Genomic DNA, 25,956 nt, shown 5'->3' on the forward strand with positions numbered 1-25,956 from the left:
CTGCACAGAAACACAGGAGGGACACCATGAGATCATGGACACACAGGATGCTCGGTCCATCGGGTGGGAAAGACAGCAAAGGAAAACATTTGGGATGCAACTCAGGACTGTTTTCACTTTTGATTAGTATGTCTATTATTATTCTAGATTAATCATTTGGTTTATAAATTGTCTATAAATATTGAAAAAATGTGTATCCCAGATTCTCAAAGTTGAAGGTGATGTCTTTGAATGTTTTGTTTTGCCAGTCCTTTACCCAAAGATATTCCCTTTAATATAATATAAAACTCTTAAAAACAATTTAAACGCTCGAAAACAATATTATTTTTCAATGAAAACAATTATTCAAAGGGGCCGTCTTGTGCTCATTTTCAGGTTCATATTTGTATTTTGTGGCTCTGCTGTGACACATACTTGCTAACCTTGAGACCTCAGAAATTGGCAGCATTTCAAAATGCAAAATGGGGGGGGGGGGGGGGCTGCTAGTGGATCGCTGCTCGATTAACATTAACATGCTTATTGTAGCTCTAAGTGCAATGCTTTGCGGCCTGTAGCACCATCCTTGAGGGAGCATATGTGTGGGCAGGAAAGGAGTGAGCAGAGAGTATATAGGCGAGTCCTGATTCATCCGGATCATTAACCCGGATCCTAGAAATGAGCTGGTCGTGACGAGTCTCCCCTCTCCATTAACCCGAGTCCTTTGAGTCCTACACCTGGTGTGACGTACACATTAAAACTATAAATTGCGTCACTCGCTACTCTCTTTATAACATGTAAAATAACTTTACAACGTACCCCAGTCCATCTGCCTACCCTTTAGCAAGTAGGATAGCTTCCAGAAGTTATCGTTTGGCTCAGGGGAGGGGACGCGGATCAGTGAAACTTCCTGCAGACTCGTGGGGATTCAGAGCCGCGGGAGCCGGGAGCCGAGTCAACAGCAGACTCAGAGATTCGCAAATCCTGACTCACTGTGCAAAACCTAGCAGACTCGTGCGGACTCATAGCCGTAACCGTATAGCAGCAGATCCAGAGATCCAGCAGACTCACCCTCAAGCACGAGTCAACAGCAGACTCAGATTCGCCAAATCACAAAATAAACCTTTTTTTTGTGATCAACATTTTTTATTAAAGCAAAAGGCACTGTGTAGCGGAGGTTAATATAACGTCAGTTTAATATGCTCGTGAAATGCAACAACTTTTCGGTTTCACCGGTAGGTTTTCTACTGTCTTGGTGATGCTGACTCATGACTTAAATGACTCGTATGATCCGGATCTCTTCAATGACTGACTCATAAGACTCCAAGTCCATAAAAGGATCCGGATTTGCTATCTCTAGCAGAGAGTAGAGTAGTTGTCGATTTTTGTTCTGTTTTCTGTGACTATCTGCCTCACCCGCTCAGACTTTCAGTTGCGCGCATTACTAAAGAGACGTGTTACCATGGAAACCAAAGAGTGGTGTAGCTGTATTAAAGTCAGAGTGGAAACAGTCCTGAGTAAATCGGATTTTGTCAGAAATCGGGAGAAATGCGGGAGAAATATGACCCCGGGAGGAAACCGGGAGAGGGCAATGAAATCGGGAGTCTCCCGCGAAAATCGGGAGGGTTGACAAGTATGCTGTGACATGTTTATATGCTTTACATGTCTGAAATCAGAGCCCAGTCTGCTCTGATTGGTTAGCTGGCCGGCTCTATTATGATTGCTCAATCACTTAGAGATGTCCCGCCTCTTAGACTTATCATGTTCAATGTATTGAAGCGCTAACCACTATGTCACAAGTGTGACATAGTGGTTGACCACTGACCTGCCCTTGCCACTCCATGGTGTTGATGAGGATGATGCTCTCTGGCAGGCGTTCGTCAGAGATGAGGATCTGGTTCAGCTGGTCATACACAGACTTCCTGGGAACCTTTGACACAAAAGAGAGGCAGAGGTTATATTTTCACATACGTAGAGGACACATATGTGGCTTGGTGTCACATCTTCGGAGGTGTTTTACCTGTGCGATGAGTCGTGAGTCTGGGGAGCACTCACTCTCCATGCTGCTGGTCCTGTCGCTCTGGGCCTTGGAGTTCTGTCGGTCTTTCATGGAGGTGCTGCGAGGACGCCTCTGCAGCCTGTTCTCCACTTTACTGAGGACGAGAGGAGACACGAGGTGTTCAAGTACATGACAGAAAGAGCAGGGAACCTAAATGTACTGGGCTGAGAACATGACAAAACATTTAGGAAAAAAGGTCCCTTTCCAAAATACAAGAAAATAAATCGAAAGTAACCTATTCCCGCTCGCATAGAGTCTCTTTATTCATGCTGCATTGCTGAAATTCCATACGATCCTTAATATCCTCTGTTCTTTAGTATCACAAGTGAAGGTTAGCTAGCATGCTGACGGATTCTGTGTTTTCAGCTGAGCTGGACCAGAGAATATTCTGTTAGCACAGATCGCTGATGCTGATTTGCTCTCATTATGTTCTATGAAGTTGGCTGGAAGTGATGTAATGTTGCCCCATTTAAAAAATACCCTTTAAATGGAATATTACTTTGACAGCAACCGGGCATATGGTAACGTAGCAGGCAATTTGGATTGTGTGCTCTGATTCATTTGGCAAGAAGTTAACACACAGTCAAAATAATGAAAACTCAACTCCTGGCACTTGCTCCAATGTTTTGGAAGAGGGGAATAACGGGAGTAAAAGAGATGCATTCTCTCCCTATATAAGTGCTGTGGATGTAATGTGTGCCTATGTGTGAGGTTTGTGTTTATTTTGATAACTGATATATATTTTTCGTGTTAAATTTGATAATGGAATTTGGTGGAATGAGTGTTTTACCATGCCGTCCCCCTAAAGCAGTTACCCTAGGGGGTTAACTCCCCTGCTTTCATAGGGGAAACACTGGGACATGACATTCTGTTGTGCACATGTTACCAGATGTGGGGATCAGCACTGTACCTGGGAGACATGTGGTTTTGGGACTCCGTCTTGCAGAGCTTGCCAACAGTGCTGGTCACCCGCTCAGTGTTGACATCCCAGCTGCTCACCTCCCCCGGCCCTGGCCCGCTGTCCTCAGTCTCTGGCTCCTGCACCAAAAAAAAGAGAGGGGGGGGGGGGGGGCACAGATTAGCCAAAAGGGCTGGAAGAGGACAATGCTGATGTTTATCGTTCGACACAGGCGCTGTCATGTCCCATCTACTTCTACATCAATGTTTCTCTGGGGTTCTGGTTTGTTCTGTATGCTTGATGTGCTTTTGTGCGTGGTGCAGCATTTCGAAAGTAAGAGTTGAAAGAGTTGAGGCTGGTGAATAATAGAGCATGGCTGTTGAAGTAGGAGATAATGATGCGAGACCACCGTGATGGAAGAGATACAAAAAGTCAGGGTCTCTTAGCTAAGGAAACGCGGTTCCTGCGGTTTTATTTTATTCCGTTTGAATTGGGTTAGTGGAGCGGTGCGACCAGCGCTCAGAGGGGGAGCAGAACAAGGTTAGACCGACCCGACGGCACACAGACAACAACAAACACCCCTCGTTCGACCGCCATCAGTCAGGATTTCTCCAGCATGGGGCCGCCTTGTCTCCTCGACTGATCCATAATGGATGACGGTGCTGTTTGGTTTGCTTGCCCTTGCTAACCCCCTCTCTCTTTGCTTTTTCCTGGAAAACAACCAAGGCCCATGGGAGGATAAGGGCAGTCAAGTGGAGAAGGGGAAACAAATCTGAGAAAAGAGATGCTCAAAGGAGATTTTGCCAAAGACAAACAAACAGAAAGTAAAACTGCTGTTGTTCCAAACACATACCCCGACGGTTGCTTCGGTGTTGCTGTCATCTTGATACCGGGCCCCTTGCACTTTACATCTGTCCACGGTCAGAAAGTCACCAGTCTGTAGGGTAAACAAACATAAGCACACACACACATTAGACCATTTGAACCTTCTCTGGAGAATATAAATGACAAACATGTCACTGCTCACCCCTCCACCGAGCTTACTGAAAGTGGCAGATCTGACAAGGACAAATACCTCTAAAAGCTTCTCTATGTTCCACTGTAGCCTCCAACTCGCATAGAAACCCCAAAAGAAAAATGGACACACTTGAAGGGTTGAAATGTAACGTAGTATATTCACTCAATAACTGTACTACAGCACACATTTCAGGCAATTGTGATTGAGTATACCCATGTTTTTATTTATTTGTCTTTTTATTTCAAAAGATTATTTTCCTTCCAGCTCTTTATACGCATCTTATCGAGGGAAAAATGTATCTTCAATTTGGGTTGATTGAAATTCGATTTTTCTTAAATAAACTGAGGTAAATTGTTTCTTTATATGTTGAGAAAATCCTCCTCCTTCATATACAACAGTAGACATTGTGATAGAGTAATATAATACAACAATTCTATGTAACACTTTTTTACCTAATAAATACTTAATCTGTTTGTTTTTTAAAGTACATATGTCTGATAAAACCTGCATTCTTTTCAGTGAAAGACTTTTACTCGTGTTGGAATCATTTTACCGTGTGAAAGATCTGAATACTTGCTTTACCCTCGTGTGCTTGTCTGAAAGTATTTAAGTGCATCTCATAACATTCATTGATTTCAATTAGATCAAACACTTTACTGCTTCGCCTGCATTCATGAAGTTCGACTAGAGACATTTATTGAGCAAGATGGAGGGCTGTAGCAGTGTGAAATGCTCGAGGCTGCAAGCTGAAATGGATTCCCAGATATTTATAAACAGCGCTCCCTCTCTAAGTATCACACTCAACATGTCTCCCTCTCTCTGTCCTTGTTGCTTCCCGTGTGCCATAAATCTCTGAGCAGGAGTTCAGGGATGCTCCATCCAATCGTCTCTGAGCATATTTGTGTCTGTGATGGTGGCGGAGAGGTCATTCGGTGTCAGTCCTATAAATACTAGAGGGCTCTAGGGGTGAACAGTGCAAGAACTGCAGCCCCCCCTCCCTCCATCCCATCCCCATCTGCAGGGGTGGGAGCTGCATGCTCAGAATATCTTTCCTGTAGTATCATGGTCCATGGGAATCCCTGAACCACAATAAGCAGAGAGGACTGCCAGATATTTAAACACTGCCCAGAGGCAATTCCTTTACCTAACCCTGTTTACAAGAACTTCTCCAGATACCACAGAGGAAGACCTTCATGGGTAAACAGTGTGGTGGAGAGGCATCTGGGCGGCCTGGTGATCAACTTACAGGACAGGACAGCTCTCTCTGCTGGCTCTTTTGGCTGTGTATGCTTCCAATTTCTGTCTGGGAGCTGGAGTGAGACATCCCTTCAAAGAACGGCCTGAAAACAGAAACAAAGACAATTTGATTAATTTGTTTAACTGGGCAGTCCTAACTGAATGGCCAATTGGAACTTCAGACATGTTGTAAATACTTCCTCGATTCTGTATTTCCAAAAAACCCACTCAAACTGTGTAAAGATTGTGCCCATAAATGATTGAATGCCTAGAAAAATAAGACCATTTCTGTAAAGATGGCTTAAGAGGTAGGGCTGCGCGATATGGAGAAAAGGAAATATTCCAATAGTTGTGATCAAAAACCTGTGCTTTTTAAAAATGTATTAATTAACTACTTTTTGCTTTAAACTCCATGTTCAATGGGTGGGTGGGCATGTTCCTTTAAAAAAAACTAAAAAACATTTCCAAATACAATGTGGATGTTGAATGTGGATATTATGACAAAGTGGGTAGGCAAAACAAAAGAGCAGCTACAGCAGTCTGGTATGTTCTGAAAATAATATCACTCTACACTAATGCAGCCTTTTAAAGAAAAGACAATTACTCAATTAACAATTATTCCATGTCAGAATATCCAAAAGGTAACACAATATCTAGTAGCCTTATATCATGATATCTAGAAAAGGATATTGCTGAATGCCCAGCCTTGTGCCACATACTTGAGTTTGGGCTTGGGCGTGCTCAGGACGCTCTCGTTGTCCTCCATCTCCGGCCCGCTGTCGCTCTGGTTGTACACCTCCAGGCTGTCGTAGAGTAAGTCCAGATCCTCCTCCACCTCCTGGGTCTGGTCAACAGGGTCAGAGTCCAGCACCTGCCATATAGGGATAGACACATCATCAACACATCAGTACGCTGTAATCAGAGATTTGTAATCATGGCCATGGATTAAATAAGTGTAGGGAGTGACTGGTGCTGTGCATTAACTAATCACTTTCACAGCTGGGCTAATGGAGCCTAACGAATGAAGGGGAGCACTGAACGTTGTAAAATGAGAAAATCTATGCTATAAATACATCTCTGCCTCGGTCCTAAGAAGGCCAATTAAAAGGCGAGTGAGTGCTGGAGGAGAGCTAAGGTTGCCGGTCCTCGATCGCACAGTGGGGATGTATATCATAGGAGCCGCACACAGGCAGCCTGCCTGTGGACTAATCAGGTGATTAATGCCACTCCATAAGTGCAGAAGCTGGCAGGGAGCAGATAAACACAGTCTGTCCCCTCCTCTCCTCCCGGCTATGTATTTATAGAGCTGTAGCCCAGCACACTGACTGGCCACAAGGAAGGGATTAGAGCCAGGGGAGCTGATAAAAGATCATCGGGCCACCTGGAGTTTCAGGAAGCATCCAGAGAAACACAAGTCCCCTGGCCTCGAGGGGCTTGTATGTCACACAAGGGTCTTTAACATTTGTTTCTATGAATGGTGTAGTCAAATCCCCTGAAAACGACATAGTTAAGAATGGAACCTGATTTTTTTGTTGATGTAATTTATGGAATGTTTTTTATTTTATGACATCTTTAGGTTTCTATTTTACAACCGTTCTGTAGTTCAAGAGAGGACTGAGATATTACAACAAAGTCAGTAAAAAATAGAGGACAAATTGTAGGAAAAAGACAAATAATGCATATAAAGGGGATAAAGAAAATAAAAGACAAATAGTATATATATTATTATATATACATAGGGAGGCTGTGGCTCAGAGGGATAGTGCGCTGATGCAGAGAGCATGTTGTTGTGTCCCTGGGTAAGACACTTCAGCCCAAATGGCTCCCGTGGGGATTGCCCACAGAACTGAATGCATGTAAGTCACTTTGGATAAAAAAAGTGTCCAACAAGTGACATATAATGTAATGTAATATGCCAGTATTTATCCCTTTATTTCCTTTAGATTTGAAGAGTAAGTGTAATTTTCCTTTTTAGCAGATAAAGTTGATTATATTGATAATTAAGGCAATGAAGGAAGGAGGGTTTCTTTGCAGCCATCATATTTGTATTTTACTCAAGGCCTTAGCAATCTTCAAAAGGTATTTTTCACTTTAATTTAAGGACTGTGACGTCAGAATGTAGAAGAGGGAAAGCAAGCCAATGGTTGAATGGGAATTATTATCATTATAATGGCCTAACACAGATTAAATACTAATGGACATGTAGGGATTGTTGCACACAAATGGTTGACTTCCTGCTGATGACCTGATTTACAAGCTGTTATGGTTATGCATCCACAGAAACATTTATTTGAAAAAGGGACAAGAGAGAAGAAAAACACAAACCTCAACAGGACAAGTGCGTGAGCGTGCATTTATCACAGGATTATGTGGTGGAGAAAAAGGGTCTTTAATGGATTCTGCATACAGATTGCTGCTAATGGAAATGTATGAATCATACATCCATGAGCACAGAGGTAAAGCAGCCATAATTATTTGTGCACCTCTGTTGGGCGGCAGTGATTTCTTCTCCAGGTGGGAGACATTAGTCGCAGCAATATATTGTTTAGACAGTCAATACTGAGCTTATTTTCTCATGGCCCAAGGACAATTTAATAATTGATATGTTTCACAGCTGACTTGCTAAAAACTTCATTACATTAGGGCTGAGACATTACAGGGGTGCCGTTTCTCCTGGGTGTCGATCAAAACCAAAAAAGTAAATTATTCTTTTCACACTCACCTCATCTGTTACCTTGAACCTTTTCAGCAAGGCCACAAACTTCTGCTTGAAGTTAGGTTGCTGCAAACGAAGAAGAAAAAAAACATGCAATTATGAAAATCAGAGCCCCCTGAAAGGGAGTAACTGTCCTCATTAGATGCGCATGACAGCTGGGCCCGGGCTTATCACTTCTCCCAGTAAATGTCCACTGGATTACTCATTCACATTCACTCCATGTAAAGACCATTATAATCACTCCAGTGAACCCACAGTGTTCATTTTACGTGCTCATCCACATCGTCCTAATGGCTTGGACAAATGGAACACAGTGTGCGCTTTCCCTTAAAAAAGCTTGTACGACAGCCAGAGCAGGTCTTGAGTTGTTCTCGTAGTCAATGATTAGCGAGCGCTACACTCCCATGTGGTGGAGAAAAAGAGGCGACTTACCCTGGTCATGGAGGTGGTTCGGATCATTTTCCTCCGGGCTTTCTTCGGCTTTCTGACCTCGTCATCTTCATCATAAAGGTCCTGAGAAAACAGAGTGGGTAGGTGAGATCTTATAATAGTGCCCCCTACAATCCTACCTGTAATCATTAAGCTAAATGTAGGAAATACATTGTTATACGACTAAAAACTTGGAAAGGACAACTGCTTCTGGCTAAATCTATTAGGGAACGACTTTAATTTTGTTTAGCTAAATTGTATACTTTAATTTCTTATATGTATTCGATTGAGCTGGCTATTGCAGGTTTGTTTTAAGCATTTTCTGGCTAACCTGGGCATGAACTGCGTCATCGCTGGCTTCCTGCTCCGACGAGTAGCTGTCATCGTCCTCCTCAGAATAGTTATCCATGTCTGGGGAGCGGTCTGGAGGTACACACACAGAAAAAACATCAAAATACATGCATGTCTGGGCAGTCTTACCAAAAGTAGTTTCACAGAAACTTTGCTGACATTTTTTTTTGGAACAGAGTAAGCATATAACTAGCATTTGTTGTCATTGGTAGCCTAAAAGGTGTTAAACAAACAAAACAGAAACCGTTTATTTTTTAATTTAAATCAAGATTCCAGCATATTGTGTACTTTTTATAATTCTTAATTTCCTGTCCTTTTCCACACCGTAATTAATTACTTTGACTACAAGGAAAGAATAGTGAGTACAATTTGATGCAAACACGTTTTCTGTGCACATGAATAATGCTAAAAGTGCTTGCTGAAATGTATTGAAAGCTTATATGTAAAGTAGATGGGACAGCTCATGTTTTACATTCCGATTAAGTTTTAATAACATTTTAGTGTTTGAAGTTTTACTACCAAGTCAGATTTTATTGGTTTGAGCAGCCACATTCCCTAAAAAGCCCTTTTTACTGCTTGTTTGACAGCTGAGCACAGATCAGGCAATGGAAGATCTTTTTTCTCTCAACATCCTTTTGCCTGTGAAACATCCAGTTCAGTGCTCTTAGCTGGGATGTCTGTTATTGAGGCTGACTACAGAGGAGAAAGATAAACATCTTCCTCCGAGTGACACTGGAATAATTCTCGGTGCATGAGCTCATCTGTTATGTTTGAGCAGCCTCTTTAATAACTTCCAGAAAAGCGAAGGATCAGCATGGCGGGATGAAGGCGTGGTGTCCGAGCATGGCCCAATAATTCTCCCCCGTCCAGAATTAGAAAGTGTAAGGCAATAGGGCCTAAGTCTGTTCAACTCTCACATCAACATTAGAAGCATAGCTGGAGGAATAACATATCCTTGACCACAGGTTGGGATTAAGAGTTTATTCCTCTCGGTGGGGAAATAGGAGCCATGTGGAAGGAGGAAGAGAGGGGCTTGGTGGGGGGGCGCTGGCTCCAGGGAGAGGGCTGAAATTACACACAGGATTTGAGCGAGCAGCGCTGGTACAGGCTGGTCTGACAGAGCCATGTAGAGGGACGGGGGGGGTCCGTGCTCACCTGAGGTTTTGGTCTTGCGCCCGGCCTGGCCGCTGCCGTCCTCGTGGTCGATGGGCTGGCTGGAGAGAGAGTACAAGCTGATCTCCGCCACACGCACTGGCGCCTCCTTCACGTTGCTATGGAGACCCAGGATCTGTCTTCCGTCTGTCGGGTGTTGCATCACCTGGATACGGGAAGATTGAGGCTCGCTATTGATTTTTAAGAATCCATTCAAATACAAAATGTGCTCTAAACCAATTATACAAGACAAAGTCGTTTTTTTTAGATATCTCTCTCTCTCTTGAAACACTTCTGATAATATTATCTTTTTTTTCTTTTTTAAAGCTGGTATAATAGGTTAAATAGGTATTTTAACAAATACACAAACATATAGAGAAACATTAAAGGTGACCTTCCACCCCCGACCTACAGCCCAGGTATGGTAATCATTGCTCCTTCATTCACAATTGTAAACAACAATGTAAAACATGCAACATGTAAAGATCTAATGTATGCAAATAAAGTATAATACAATATTAAAAAGGACAATAAGTGCACAAGAGGATGATTATGCATACTACTTCACCAGCCTAAGTGGTGTAATGAACTAAATGGCACTGTATTTTTTATAATTTCTTAGTTTACATATACAAGATATTTTCAGGTGTTCTATGTGATGTTAAAGGGGCCTATTATGCACATTTGTTGGTTCATATTTTTATGTTGTACCTCTACTGTAAAACGTTTACATGCTTTCATTTTCAAAAGTCAGATTTTTTTTTCATTGTCTTTCACCCTCTGTCTGAAACCAGAGCCCAGTCCGCTCTGATTGGTCAGCTGGCCGGCTATGTTGTGATAGGTGAACCGCTTAGAGATGTCCCGCCCCTTAGCCTATCACGTACAATGTGTGCTAGCCAGTAGAAGTGCAAGTGTTACGTAGTGTTGTCTCTATGTCAAGTAAACAAAGGAGTCCAATGGAGGCGTTTCAGGCAGTGGGGGAGTGTGTGGGAGAGAAACTCCCTCTGGAGGGAACATAGGGATTTTAGCCTTATCAGACCATTTACATGCACTAAGACCTATACAACATACCAAGGAAAGAAAAAACCAAACAAAAGCACGATAGGGCCCCTTGAATTAAATGTTTCATTGTCTTAAATAAATAAAAAGGAGGACACATGTCTAAAACTCAAGTCTTCTTAAACGGAGATACATTTACAGTCTCGTAAAATGTCTGTGTCTTTCAATCATTCTGTCGAAATATAATGGAAGCAATTTCTTCAACAGAGAGGCCTGATGGAAGAACAGTATCTCTCTTTCCTGAAGAACAGACACCGATACATCAGAGATTGGGAGGGCTTCTGTTATACTGCTTTATGCTCGCAGAGATTTACAGACTGATTACGAGACCTCAGCTATGCTATCCCTAAGAAAATCTATTACAATCCATTACATTCTGAATGTGGAAATGAGCCGCGCCAATTTGCTCATATCACAGAGACAAACAGCGAAACGCGGTTTGCATAAACTGTTATGAATCAGATGAGAAAGGATGAGCTTTCATTGTAAGCTCTATCTGTGGGGTACTTTCAATATTTCACTTGATGAATAGCTGCACAGGGAGTAGGCTCTCTTTGCTCAAACACCATCAGGGGTGCACTTACTCCAATGTTGCATGCAAAGTCCAATAAATGTGACTTCCTCCCACGTAATGCCCCGATGGATTCAGAATGAGGGCAAGGGAGAGTTAACTCTACAGCAGAGGAAAACATAATTACCCGACAGGATCCAATAATGGCCAATCTAGCTTTATTCATAGAAGTCTGTGGGTTGTTTCGCTGCAGAAAGCACCAAAACAGCACCGTGGTAAAGTAGTATTTTAATGGAATAAGCATTGGTATTGTTTTTAAATGTCAGTCAATTTTTGTCCTGGGGCTACTAGTGGGAAGTCACCTTAGCCGAGCATGAATGGCACTGTAATTACCATTTGAGAAATGCTACCTGCGTCCCTCTTTTCAAATAAGTATGTCGCTCGATATCTGTCTAAATCTCTCTTCATCTTGATTTCCCTTTCATATAAACAGCAAGCTAATTATGTCCTTCACAAGGCTTTTTAATTGATCTCTATCTGCTGTACAATGTTTGGTTCAGTGCGATCCATAGTAGTAGGAATGCTATCAAAAATCCCCCACTGTGTTCAAACACGAGAGCACTTTGCTCGTGCGCAATGATGCAAGTGAATGACCCACAATTCAACAGCAGTCCCTACAATGTGTGATATCCACTGTGACAGCAGGCATTAGTTAGCAAAGCAAGTAGTGTGTTGAAAAAAAATTGCATTTTGATGGTCCAGTGGCCAAACATACAGTCTGACATACGTGCAACATCCCCACTGAGGCAGGACTGGTAGTACTTAATGTTAAATAACTCGGATGAGAAAAAAAAACAAACATAATCTTGTATATCTACATCAAATAAACATCGACAAGTGGCATCATGTCAGCTTGCAGTCTATTATTACCGCATAGCATGGCTGAATGCACTTTCCAGAAAGTGCATATGAAGCCAGCTCCAGATGGCCCATAATCTCACACAGCAGTACGTGTGACGAGCATGAATCATCGGAACGATGGGTAAAGTAGGAATGGCGAACCAAGACATTGTACATAGACACTGACAGCCATGTCAATCACCAGCTGAAAGGAAAAATGATGTTTCTCAAGAAAAATTCAGTGAAACATGAAATGAAGTGGTTGAAAGTACCTCAGCCATATTGATGACTCCCACAGCCAGAGTTTTGTATCCGAGGATAGTTCGATTCTTGTAGCGTTTCCTCCTCTGCAGCATAATCTGCAGTCTGTTGGCATCCCTCTTCAGAAAATGGGGGTACTGAATAAAATAAATATAAACACGGATTGATACGTAGACATTAGGGATGTAACGATACCAAAAACTCACGGTACGATAATATCGCGATAACAAGTCCACGGTACGGTATTTATCGCGATATTGAATAATAAAGGGAAGAAAAAAAAAATCATAAATTTTTTTTTTTCAATAAAACATTTTTTTATTCGGAAAATATTTCTTTATTACATAATAAATCTGATTTTTACAGCCTTTTTGTAGGATAGCAGTATTTTAAAGTGTCAAAAACAAAGTGACAGTAACAGACTGGAACAAGAAAACCAGTGTTTTTGTAACTACTGGTACTACCCAACAAAGTAAGCATTTTCTTTATGCAACTGCATCTCACAAATAAACAAGGACATTTAATAATCAGACCCTGCAATAAAATAAATCAAGTTTCACTTTAGTTTTTCAAGTAACTCAACTCAAACTCACTAGTCACTCACTCAGCATCATCAGACAGGTTTTTAGGAATATGAGAATGTCCACATTTCCAGGTATTTATAAGCTGGGGTGTTTGGGCATTTACAATATCCCCTGCTCTGGAAACAACTCTCTCGCTTGGTACTGATGTTGCTGGGACACCAGTGGTCGCGTTAACCGAATATTTTATTTAACAATGACGGAAAAATCTGAAAGCAGTCTGTCATTTTGACAGATTAGAACAAACTCGGAACAGCGCCAACGTTTCCCCGCAGCGAGGCTCTGGTGTTATGCCGTGTTATGCATGCCCTCCAAAAGGAAATGATATAGTTCCCAAACCGTACTTTGCCGTACAGATCAATACATGTCTGGGAGGTTTTGCTTCACGCTGTGCGCGTCCCGCGAGGTGCATGCACACACGGCATAACACCGCCCCCCCCCACCCCCCGTTGACAGTTCACGAGCATGCTCTATCGTGAACTGTTCAGACCCGACGGGTAATAAGGGATTATGACGGATATTTTACGATCCTGTCTGTCAAAATGACGGACAGCGAAAAAGTCTAACGCCAGGCTTATTGACATGGCGAGATATAACTATATGGTTGGTACTTGTCAATGTCTCTAGGTGTGTAAATGTAGCCCTGTAAATACGATGTCCTTTTGTGTTATCTGTTGTTTTATTTTCATGTTGTAACCTACTTGCTGCCATGTTGGACAGGTCTCTCTTGAAAAAGAGATCGATGATCTCAATGGGACCACCTGGTTAAATAAAGGTTTAAAAAAAAAAAAGTGTTTAAAAAAAAAAATTTTTTTTAAAAAAAATATATTTTTTTTAAAATCGCGGTAGATTTTGTCAGTCTCACGACGGTATTGGGAAATTTATTTACCGCGATACCGCGATACTCGGTATATCGTTACATCCCTAGTAGACATACATAGTACATATTCATCAGCGTTTAGATGGAAACTCACTTGCAGACAAAGGCCAATAAATTGTATTTTTCTCCATCGAAACCAAATTCTTTATCAATTATTCTGCTGTGCTGTGTCTCTATTCAGCTAATATATATTTGTACCATGCATCAGCCACAGAAAAAGGACATTTCCCACCATGACACAATCCTGGTTCAAGTTTTCTGTAAAAAATACAGCCATTACAGTACTCTGATGCCAGCAGTGAATCAACATGGTAGGTGTTAGACTGCCTGAAGTATTACTAATGGTCTGTCTGCTGGAGTGTGTTTGAAGTGTTGTTGAACCTTCATCACTTCAGATTTATATCTCTCTCTAACACTTTATATTTTATCCTCACATTTGCTCTTTGAATCCAACTTGTCTGTGTCCTCTGGAGTTGTATTGTCTTTGAAGGCGTAAACTGAACTTCACATTGACTTGACTTGCCTTTGTTGGTCTTGAATATTCACAAAATGACAGTTAATGTCTGTTTCAGAAGTTGGTTGAACATCACTGCCTCATGTCTATTTCTGCCTCCATTTTTTATTCAAAAGCAGCATGAATTTACTCAACAGCGATGTCATTTTTGCTGGCAATTTTTGTTCAGAATTTGCAAACGTTTTACATTTTACACACATGCAACATATATATATATATATATATATATATATATATATATATATATATTTCCAATGCTTGTTCACTTGTGCTGTCATAATTCACCTCGATGGCTGCCTTTAGTCCGCACGCGGTATGCGGTGTCTATTTTTTGAAATCCAACACATTCTGTCTGCTTCAGTGACTTTGGTAGGGATTATTTCTTGAATGGAGTAGGGTTGCACTTGGAAGGACACAGTATGTGAGGACAGAAACTACAACACTTCCTGTCCTGCTTAGCTCACACCTCTCTCCACAAAATAACATTAAAAAAGTGTGGCTTATATTAACAAACTGGGCCTGAGGTAATACAAAATACTGTAAATACACATGAATGCATTTACAAAAGAAATGTGCACGTGGTAAGGAAGGGGCTTTAACAAATTCCTCCCTGTCAACTAGCTGCAGTGTCAGTGTGAAAATTCACAGCAGAACGTCAGTGCTTGCCTGTAGTGAGAATGTGAGCTCCAGATCCGTCTCCATCAGTCCGTTGGGTGGGAGCACGTACTCATTTGATCTCAAAAGACGCTTTGAACCCTGTAAGACAAAGAAAAGCAACGTTTAATTGGTACATATAAATAAGAATTACGTTAGCAGCTGCCTTTAGAATAATAAAAATACCCACAAATCTCCTATCAGACCACAGCGACTGAGTGTGCGAGCCTTATTTTAGGACCAGCCTGCTTCACATTCACACATTTATGCAGATTCGCACCTTCAAGCAGCTTAGTACAAACAGTCCTCTACTCCTTCACAGTGCTACTGGAACAATGAAATATGGGTCAGATGCCGAGTGTTCCTAACTGGCATTAGTATTCAAAAAGCAGAAGTCTAATCACAAGTCTGCTCTCCACTGTCTCCATTGGCACCCTAAGAATCTCAGACAAAATCGGTTAGGATTTATAACGATGCTTTGAGAGAGTTTGGTATTCTACATACGTTGTTGTAGCTGCTACGGTGCAGCCACTGTATTTCCAGCTAATAGACACCACATTTAATGTTATTATCTAATGCTTGCTATTCTAGTTGAGAGAGGCTCATCGCCTAAGCTAATTTGGGGGCTAGCACGAACGTCTTGTAGCCCACTGTAGCACAAGGTTTTAAATGTCTGGGGTTGTAGAAGTGTCCTCCACCTGTAAGGACACCGCCGCACAGTCTGTCCTCGGAGAACCCGTCTTAGCCTTTAAGAGCTTTTCTTACATGCCTCAGATTAAAGTATATTATGTTCCTCGTTTAATTCTTCAACTGAGCTTGTTTTTGGACCTCTTCTAATCTAAAAAAAAAACAGAGAGTTGAGAGTGCGAACGTGAGAACAGGAACAGCTTCTCAAGTCTCGAGTTCAGAATTTAACGTCAAGCCGGGAGTGAGAAAGACAGGCATCTGTTGTGTAATATATTTGGAAACTCATCAGCTGCCGTGCAAATTTCACAAGTCATCTGAGCTTAGTTCAGGTGTCTACTGAAGCTGCCAAGAGTATTAATGAAGGATATCCTATATCTCGCTTTATTCCCATTGAACTCTTTAAGAATCCTGAGCAGAGGGTGAAACTGTGGATCCTTATGTCATCAGAGCTGCTAAAGCATGTAACAGATACTGAGAATTCATCAGAGGTTAATAGAAGGAGCCGCTACATTCAAGAATGCAATGGGGCCTCTGTAGGAACATCACAAGGATAAGTGATATGAAACTGCACACTATAGTACACATAGAATTTGTTTACTTCCGTGACATGATGATGCAACACTTGCGCTTCTTATGGCTAGCGCTCCAACACATTTACATAATAGGCTAAGGGGCGGGACATCTCTAAGCAGTTGCACAATAACAACAGAGCCGGCCAGCTAACCGATCAGAGCAGACTGGGCTCTGGTTTCAGACGGAGGGTGAAAAGAGGTGCTGCAGCGCAGGCAGTATGAGGAAAATAAAGAGCTTTTTGAACATTAACTTATATGTAAACATGTAACAGTAAAGACACAATAGGGCCCCTTTAAGTAGAGCAATTGTAACTGTTCTTCCAAACACATTTCATCCCACTTCCAGCTCTAAAAGAAATATGATGGGGTATTTCTCTGTCATGTGTACCTGAAGCAATATTACGCATGATTTTCCAACTTTTTTATAACTTGATAATTATTCATTACAATGCATCTGAGAACAGTTCTGCCACTTATAAGCTACTGATAAAATCAAATAATTAAAATGAGCAGGCAGTAAGCCATTCTCCAAGTTCCAATTGTATCCCTGGCAACCAGCCTCTGAATATTTGAGTGATCTGAACATTTTCCAGCAGGCTCAGCTGTAGCAACATTGTCTCAGAGAGAAAGATCTCTATCCCTGATCATTCTTGTTTACAGTTTACATGTTCTGTTTCTTCTACATTGGTTTGGGGATTTTTGAAAATCTTTATCAAATGATTCAGATATTTCATTTTTTCATTAATTTCCACATATTGCTTGAAGTTGAAAACTGCCAAGTGTTAGTCTACAAACTTGTGATATAAAAGTGTGAAATATTCAGAAAACACATAACTCTTTGTTTGTCTAGTATAAAATAAAGGAACATTTTGAAAGAACATTTACTGCGCTGTCACTATCTGATATGAAACCAAAGCTTTGAATAACTAACATAAATGGACATAAATAACATTTAGCTGACACTTGCAAAGCATTCAGTTGTATTAAAGAGTTTTCTATCCAGCCCTAATGGCTCAATATGTTCCACAGAAGGACGCGCTGACAGTAGTTGCAGCTCCTATTTTATGTTTAAAAGCCAAAAGAAGGGAGATCTGTGGCTCAGTATGACCTTGTCACTAACTTGAGCTCCACAAAGAGCCCTCTTTTCTCATGCTCACTGGCTGGTACAAAGAATCAAGGCACAAAAGCCGAGCACTCTCAAACTGCCTGACATGCATTAACAATACGGAGCCTTGGCAGGGAAAGCTTGTCTGAATGTCCTTTCCTCCCCACCGCCACCCCCCTTTCTCTCACCCTTTCTCCCCTGCTACAAGCTTCTCCACTGTCTTTCTGGGGCCATTCGGGGGGATGTCAGTTACCCCTAAACTCTACCAAGCTCAAAAAGCCTGTGGGAAAAGTTAAACTCCTGTCAAAGTTACTTCGTTATGTTAAAATCTCTAAATTACTCTACTGTTCGCAGCAAAGGCAGGAAGTGATTTAGCTTCAGGACAAGAGCTCGATGTGTGTAGAGGCTTCTGTTTCACTCAACACACACACATAATTAGATCTCATCAGTGGAGTGGAGTGCAAATGGAAGTGCTTTGGACAGCGGCCTGTACTGAAATGAGAATAGCCCGCCATTCATATAATGATCCAGCTGACATCAATGTTTGGCTAAAACCTCAGGCAACCAAACACAATACAAACTTCATGATCATGTGCACGTGCTACAAGGCAACCCAGTGCAACAGAGGGTTGTCTGTGGGGGCGTCGGCTACTTGAAGTGACCCAGCGGTTTCCAGGGTGAGAGACAGAAGACTATCTCCAAGGGAGCACAGAGGCTCCCTCAGACTGAACTGCAATCACATCAACCCTGCTGCCTGCTTTGGGATAACATCCAAATGGTTAGCCATTACTGGGCTTGTGTGTACTGTGCACGGAGCCCACTTAACCTGATGAGACCCAGAGAGTGGAAACGGCTAGTGTATGCTGGACACAGAATGGAGGACATGCGTCGATGAGGCTGTGTCGTTCACTGTTTGGAAACTAAACCCCCTGATTCCTCCGTCATCCTCACTAACCGTCTCTTCAAACACGTATTGCTGTGTTCTTCCCAGCCAAACCTGCTGGAAATTGCATTTAATGCTCCAGTTCCGGAGCGGCGTTAAACGAAGCTTAGCTCGGCTGTCCTCCGGGCGGCTCAACAGAAATAGAGATTTCACACTCGAGAGACAACGTAGCTCATGGATAAAGCCACACTTGGTTGCTTGCTTTCTCCTTCAGGATGACAGTTAAGGAGATAATTTGTTTCTCTCTAAATAGCCAAGTGCAGCTTAAAATTTCAATTACATTGCAAAATGAGGGGGACAATGTTGAGACAGAGAGAGAAAACGGACAATTACAGAGGCATCGAGGCAGAGAGCAGTAACTACAGAAACAGTGGAGTTAATGTAAAGGGTGTTTGAGGCTCAAAGGCTTTTAGCCAAACTGTGAAACATCTCTAAAACATGTAACAATTGAATGCATCACAGACCTTACAAAAAATAGATGCATTTCAGTATGTGATTTAATAGGTAGTCCAATATCACATGTATTTGACTAAACTCTGCACAGGTGGCAGATGTTTATTAAGTTAAACAATAAACTTAATTATTAAGATGTATGAGGATCAAAATTGAATAACTTAATTGATTTTGCTGCCAAAAACCGACACAAAAATGGGTAAATTATCTGTAGCTTAGGTTCTTTTACCAACTGTTTGGTTTATACCTCCATTTTATCATACCATTTTTGCAAAAACAATCAAGGCGGAAATGCGTATTGTATCCTTATCCATTGCTCTCAACCCACCTAGTGTTACACCAAGATGCAAATATGAAATATATTTATACAAAATAATTCATAAAATAAAAATGAACACATAGATCCTCAGTACATTTTAATGAATACATTTAGGAACATAAACATATCAAATCTACCTCACTGTACATGTCATTCAGTTATTTCCATCCATTTTTTCCTGCCCTATTACGAATCCAATATGACATTCTTCTATATGCAGCAGCTTTTTAGCAACCCAATCCTTAAAAGCAGGTGATCCAGGTGCTTTACATCTCCTAGCAAGATCTTTCTGCCCTATCATTATCGCTCTCTGGGTCCATTTGTTCATACATGGAGGGAGAGCCAATAAAATCCCACCATCTCTACACATTTTTGCAGACAAATGTAACTGTCTACTACAAAATCGTGTCTCTAAGTTTTCTGTTACTATGTGCATGAATTAGAGTGCTCTCTCTCCTTCTACTTCCCAAACACATCGTAGAATCCATTACGCCTAGTCTCATCTCCAGAGCCAATAGTAACGATGAAAAATCATTAAATCCCTCAACATAGCAAGAGAACAGCCACACATTTAGCCCATTCATCTTCATCAGATGAAATGCCTGAATCCCTTTCCTCATCATTTTTACAGCAACATTTCCCTTATTGGACAATAAGATTTTATAATATTTGGTTGCTTCTGTTTCTTGTTAGATCATGTTTTATTCACCAATTATAATCACAATTCTGCAAGGAATCCTCACTCACTGGTAGGGCTGTGCGATTATGGCAAAAATCATAATCACATTTATTTCTGGTCAATATTGATATCACGATTATTAAATATGATTATTCATTGACTTTGAAAACATCCATTTATTGAACTTTAAATAATAATTTGAACAGTATGTTTTTAACAGTTGAATACCCTGAACTTTAAGTATAATTCAACTGAAAAACCAATAATTTAAAAAAAAGTATACATTTATATCAAAAATAATAAATACCAATAAATAAGATCAACAAATATTTTAGAGAAATTCCACAAGCTACTAAACATATATAAATATGACAACTAATGTCACTCACAACCTGTAATGTTTAATTATACTGCTACACGCAGTACTCTTATTTTGGTAACCCCTTATCCGGAAACAGGAAGTAGCTAAGAGGCTCCAGCTTGACGAGGTTAGTGAAAGTTGACTGAACGCTAGAGACCGGAGAATAAAGACACGGCAACTAAAGCTTCCCTTTTAACGTGTTTATATGGATTTATTAAACAGACTGCAGTCACAACACAACCTGGCCGAGAGGGCTTTTAGGGAGGGGCGAAAGCGCACGCGCGGGAAGGATGTATAACGCAAGACAAAATGAGAGCATCATTGCGAAAGGGAATGCAGAAAATAATCGGGTTTTTTTTCGATTAGGTTGTTTTCATAATCGTTGCAAGCCAAAATCGTAATTGAGATTAAAATACGATTAATTGCACAGCCCTACTCACTGGTGGTATAAACATTTCCTTGTGTGGATGCCTCAAACATGATGGGTTCACAGAGACACGACACAGGTGGCACATTCCTACTTAGAAAAGCTGGAATTTGTGCATGAGAAGTGGAGCGTATAAAAAAGCATGTGAAAAATACAACAGTAGCTTCTCTTTAATGTGCGTGGGTATGAAAAGTTTTCTCAGAGTTATTTTGATGTGGCTCAGGATCTCTTAGGTAGAAGTTACAGACAAAGAAAGCTCTCTTCTCTCCTTTGCTTTAATTTTCTCTTTTTCTGTGGAACTGCATTCAAGAAAGTTTGAATGACTTTTCCCTTTGAGACATTTTCCCACAAGGCCACCTCAGGGCAGTGAGTTTGTACGTGCGTCTACACTTAAGGTCTTGGTTCTTTCTCAGAAGCAGTGGACCATCATCTTTAAAACCACTTCTAGGCTCACTGCTGAGAGAGTGTGTTTTCACACTGTGAGGCCTGTCTGCAGACGTCATGCAGGGTTGTACAGAGAGTCTATGATCTAAACCATTGTGGTGCATAATATGCCACAATATATCGGTGAATTCACGTCAGTCAAACCAGGCATTATTCTCAGAAGATGTTACGTTATTGACACCTTTTCAAAAGCAATGATCATCCTGTAACTCTGCAGTAAGAAAGGAGTAAGTTGTAATTGTACTGCAGAAAGCAAACAAAGTGTTGGCTTGTTTACTGAGCGGTGCAGCTACAGTGCTGTAAAAGGAACTGGGTTGTTCACACTCACAAGCCAGAGCAGATGGTCACAGATTGAAACATGAACATACACTATCAGTCTCGTAACCTGCCAACTGCTGTTTCTTGCTGTTAATTATATAGATTGGGTTTATTGGCCAGACCTAAAATGTCAGTATTGGGGTTATTTTGCTTTCATAACCAGTCTTCCTTCCTGCTACTGGAAAGAAAATGCCCAAAATACACATTTTGATGTTTATTTTTAAACACTTTTTCTAAATGCATCTGTAGATTTCCTTTTAAAGTCACCGAAAGATATCAATGAAAAACTCTAATTTTATTAGAAAAAATACTTTCTTTTTGCCGCTGCTTTTAATTGAACTATTCATATCTTAAACTGCACAGTAACTTTTATTCATGTATTTTTTCTTTTAATATTATTTTTTTTCTTTGCTTTTTAATGACTGTTTTTAAATACCATTTTCTTAATGTCTTTCATTTTTGTAAAGCACTTTGAATTTCCTTGTGTTGAAAGGTGCTATATAAATAAACTTGCTTTGCCTCTAATCAAATATAATAATAAATAATGATTTGTTTAATGGCTGCTGTAATGACAGTATTTTGGTGGGATACAAATGGATGTCCCAAATTCACTCTGTGAGAACAATGACTTTAATTTGTCAACAAAATTACTGATCATGGAATGTATGAAGATTTTGAAAAATATAAATCGTTTAAGGAGACCACATTTGCATATTTAAAGATGTTCTTTTTTACCTGTAGGGTCTCACCTGACAATATGAATTATTTTTCATTATAGGATTCAAAATGGGAGGCAATGTGACAACCATACCGATTGCAAGATACAGTTTGAAAATTACAATCGTAAAACTATGCAGCACACGTAGGCCTGCAACTGGCAGATACGAAAATGCATTAGCAATCAATTTAAGATGCACAATCCGTCTTACGGTGCTAATGCTCCTGCTTAGAACTCTAATGCTAGTCTGTCATCTGAAGCACCTGAGTGGATGTGACTCACGAGCATCATGTTCAGCTCAGGAGGTTTTTATCAATTTGCAGGATTAGTAGCATGTCCCAGACTAGGCTTTGTGATTACGCTCAACAGAGCACAGCGCGGGCAAAGAATTGAGGGACATGTGAGTCGCAGTATCTGGAGCGTGACAAGCCGCTATCAAATGTTTCACAATTGAGCGCGTTACTCGCATCGCACACGGGAGATTAACCCACCCACCTGGATTTTGACGGCAATAGAAAGGGAGTTCAGCTCTTTATCCAGCTCTTTGAGGACGACCAGCTTCTTCAGCGTGAGGCTGCAGAGCCTGTGGAAAACACACAGAAAGGAAACAGATTAGTGGCATGACGAACACAGTGTTAGCACACCTTCATGACATCCTCTAGGGATGAAGAGCATGGCTGACAAAGCAGCACCTACAAAGGTTCCTACTTTTACTTTAGTCAGCATGTATGATAATAGCAATAGGCAGCTTCCAGGAATCTTCAATGGCTGCCAAGAAAGTGAGTGAACAAACGGGAGAGCAACTCCGTAATAAAACCCTTTCTTTATTCAGCTTGGTGTCCCTCTTCATTATGGATCAAATCTACGACTTTTCTTTAGGGAATGGTGCACCAAAGTGCTACTAAATCAGGATTCATGTTGTCAGCTTTATGGGCGAATTCTTCATGGAAGGTGACACGGCACAGACGCTTTGAAAAGCCGTGGTTGTGCATTGAAATGTTTTCATTCAGCCCTGTTCCTCCTTCCTGCTACACACTAACATGTTGAACACAGATGGGACTCGCCGCCATCTGTTCAATATTAAATTAAACAAGTAAGAAAGATATACCTATATCAAGAATTGTAAAGCTCTTTTTTTTTTAGCTGTCTTACTTGAATCCAGCATGCACGAAGAAGTGCATGTTCAGTATAATTTACTGTTTTTAATCACATGTAGGTCAGAGGGTCCCTGTAGACCCCTCTAAGGCTCGGCCCGTTTTTCAGAACACAAAGGCCGATATAAAACAACAACAACAACAACTGAGCAATACAAGAAGTGTACAAACATACATAAGCTCAATTCCACGCCTCTTTCATGGACCTACATCATTTTGTGACCTTTAAACCCCCTTTTCCTTCCATCTACCCCCCCCCCCCCAACTAATGTGCCTCTAGCAAGACAAAAAAAAGTAACCAACCCCCTGACTTCCCCCTGACCCACATTTCCCAGAAGTCCCGCTGCATTAAATTGTGATCAGTCTGAGCCGGAGAGAGACGGGAGGAAGAAAGACGAACAAACAGTGAGTGTCCAGTCAGTCGCCCACTTTCCTTTAGAGCCACTCTGCAACACTCTGATTTCGTTTCATTCAGACACTCCCTGCAAGGGAAGTATGATTCACAGAGAGCATAACGGAAATCATAGCTTTAGAAACGCCAAAGATGAGATTTTTAGAGAGTCATATTGTGGGGCATAAACAATAATTACATTTGTCAGGTTTCTATACAATGTGGGATAATTGCTTTTTAGTCAGTGTTTCCTATGATACAAATCTCACATTTTTTATTTTGTTGAATCAACTGTCGATAATTTATTTTATGTTATTTATGTCACATGACATCATAAAGGGATCATAATCATCATGTGCTAACATAAATGCCATCCCATAAGCATCTTCCATCATTGCAAGAAAGGGCATTCATACATGTTTTTGTCCACAGGTTTCATCAACAGCATAGGGGGGAAAGGAAGGAAGCTAGCTGAAGGTCATTAGACCCCGGGAGATGTTAATCCTAGCAGCCGACAGAATATATCTTTAAAGATGATAATATAACCTTTTCCACAACAGGAACTTGGTGTTCCTGTGTAGAATCTCCCATGGGGAGGGGGGTCTTAAATTGGTGACGACATAACTGTACAACATTTTACAGGAACCACTTTAGCGTGAGTCGCCAATCCACACAGATGCACAATAAGTGTGTTTTAGAAATTTGAATATCTTTGAAGCTGGAGTAATTAAATGTTGAATCTTGACAGTAGCGCACGGATAGAGCTTGCCTTATGGTGAGGATGAGTCACCGGTAACAGGGAGAGAGGGGGGAGGGGGGTGTGTGTGTGACAGAAAGTAGGATTGATGCTTTAACAACATCTCTATCCAATCACAGCTCTCTCTCTCTCTCAGTAGACCGGGACTCACATGTAATTAAAAAAAAAAGGCTGCAGGCACTAAAGGGGTCACCTAGGGAACCGGGGACCGGGGATGTTTTATTATTAGACAGAGGTGTTATCTCCGCTCCTGCCCGCCACTCTGTTTTGCTGCAAGTGAAACGAGTGGCCATCTGTTCTGGCCTGGTGCCAGTCTGTCCCCGTGCCTCTGCCCAGTGCCAGTTCACTTTGCCACCCACTCAGAGGCAGTGGTGGCGGGCCGGGTGTCGCACACAGAAGCACTCATCGTGCCAAAATAGCTCGAGACACCGGGTCGAGGATAATTTAGTTTTAGAAAGGATTGTTGGAATGAATAGACGGTGCACAGACTCCAGATCAAAATAGGGGTGTGCAGAGGCCACTCCAAAGATGCATTCATCCTTTTTCTTTTTTTTCATGTAATTCCCACATTCCCAGTGAGAGTCTGGGATGGGATAACGGCACACCTCTCTGGGCCAAAGACACAACAGTGTTATCAATCCATAGCGTAGGCCTGGTGGGTGGAGAATCTATACGGCTGTCTCTCCAGTTCAATATTTCTGCAAACAGGCCGTGGAAGGCAAAGATAAGTGAAACATTTTCTGTCTGTTCCAAGTTGATAAGGGCCCAAGGGGGGGAAATCCCTCTTTCAGTTTCGGTGCTTCGATGGTTTAGCTGACACTTCGCCCGCCTCTTCTGATTGGGTCATCATAGTTATGGACTGACTTTATTGATCCTCACATGAAACCTGGTATACAGCGCATCGGTTCTTTTGGCTAGCGTTGATGCTACTCAGGATCACTGGGAAATAATTCAGTTAATTTACTCAAATACCCACAATCTCAGAGGAAAATATAGTACTTTATACTACACCGATTGATTACTGTGAGATTAAAAATGTATGATGAAACATATTTTAGGCTAAATTCAATTGCAAATAGGCATGTTCCCTTTACATTTCTCAGATGTCTTCATTAAAATAATAGTTTCAGACTGAAAGAGGGAAAATTATATTATATTTGACTGAATAAATATTACATGAATCGGGGAAAATAGGGAACAGCAATGACAAAAATAACATATTTCTAAATCAGAACTTTGTTTTTTTCCCTTTCCCATTCATCATCTTAGCTCCCTGTAGATATCTTGTGAACGAAGTGAGGTAAACAACCCAATTGCATATAAATTAAAGGCTGTTCACATATTGATGCATCAGCATTTAGAATGTTGCAGTCACAGGGGACATTTTACCGCAGCATCACTATTATTTCACTTGATATTCTGCTGATCTTTCT

The 25,956-nt window shown here is 41.2% G+C and overlaps 1 protein-coding gene across 1 annotated transcript in view; it reads right to left on the minus strand.

Annotated features, from left to right (window-relative positions):
• LOC307042269 (phosphofurin acidic cluster sorting protein 2) overlaps positions 1 to 25,956 on the minus strand; it is a gene marked incomplete at its 5' end in the record, with an annotated part of 58,445 nt that overhangs the window by 15,508 nt on the left and 16,981 nt on the right. Inside the window, 13 exon segments of the mRNA XM_079686065.1 lie at positions 1,802 to 1,906; positions 1,997 to 2,129; positions 2,946 to 3,073; positions 3,787 to 3,870; positions 5,198 to 5,291; positions 5,907 to 6,058; positions 7,910 to 7,969; positions 8,336 to 8,416; positions 8,664 to 8,755; positions 9,839 to 10,001; positions 12,578 to 12,703; positions 15,208 to 15,297; positions 22,717 to 22,804. Coding sequence (XP_079542191.1) covers positions 1,802 to 1,906; positions 1,997 to 2,129; positions 2,946 to 3,073; positions 3,787 to 3,870; positions 5,198 to 5,291; positions 5,907 to 6,058; positions 7,910 to 7,969; positions 8,336 to 8,416; positions 8,664 to 8,755; positions 9,839 to 10,001; positions 12,578 to 12,703; positions 15,208 to 15,297; positions 22,717 to 22,804 — 1,396 coding nt within the window.

The sequence above is a fragment of the Notothenia rossii genome (assembly GCF_949606895.1).
Source record: "Notothenia rossii genome assembly, chromosome: 6".
Taxonomy (NCBI): domain Eukaryota; kingdom Metazoa; phylum Chordata; class Actinopteri; order Perciformes; family Nototheniidae; genus Notothenia; species Notothenia rossii.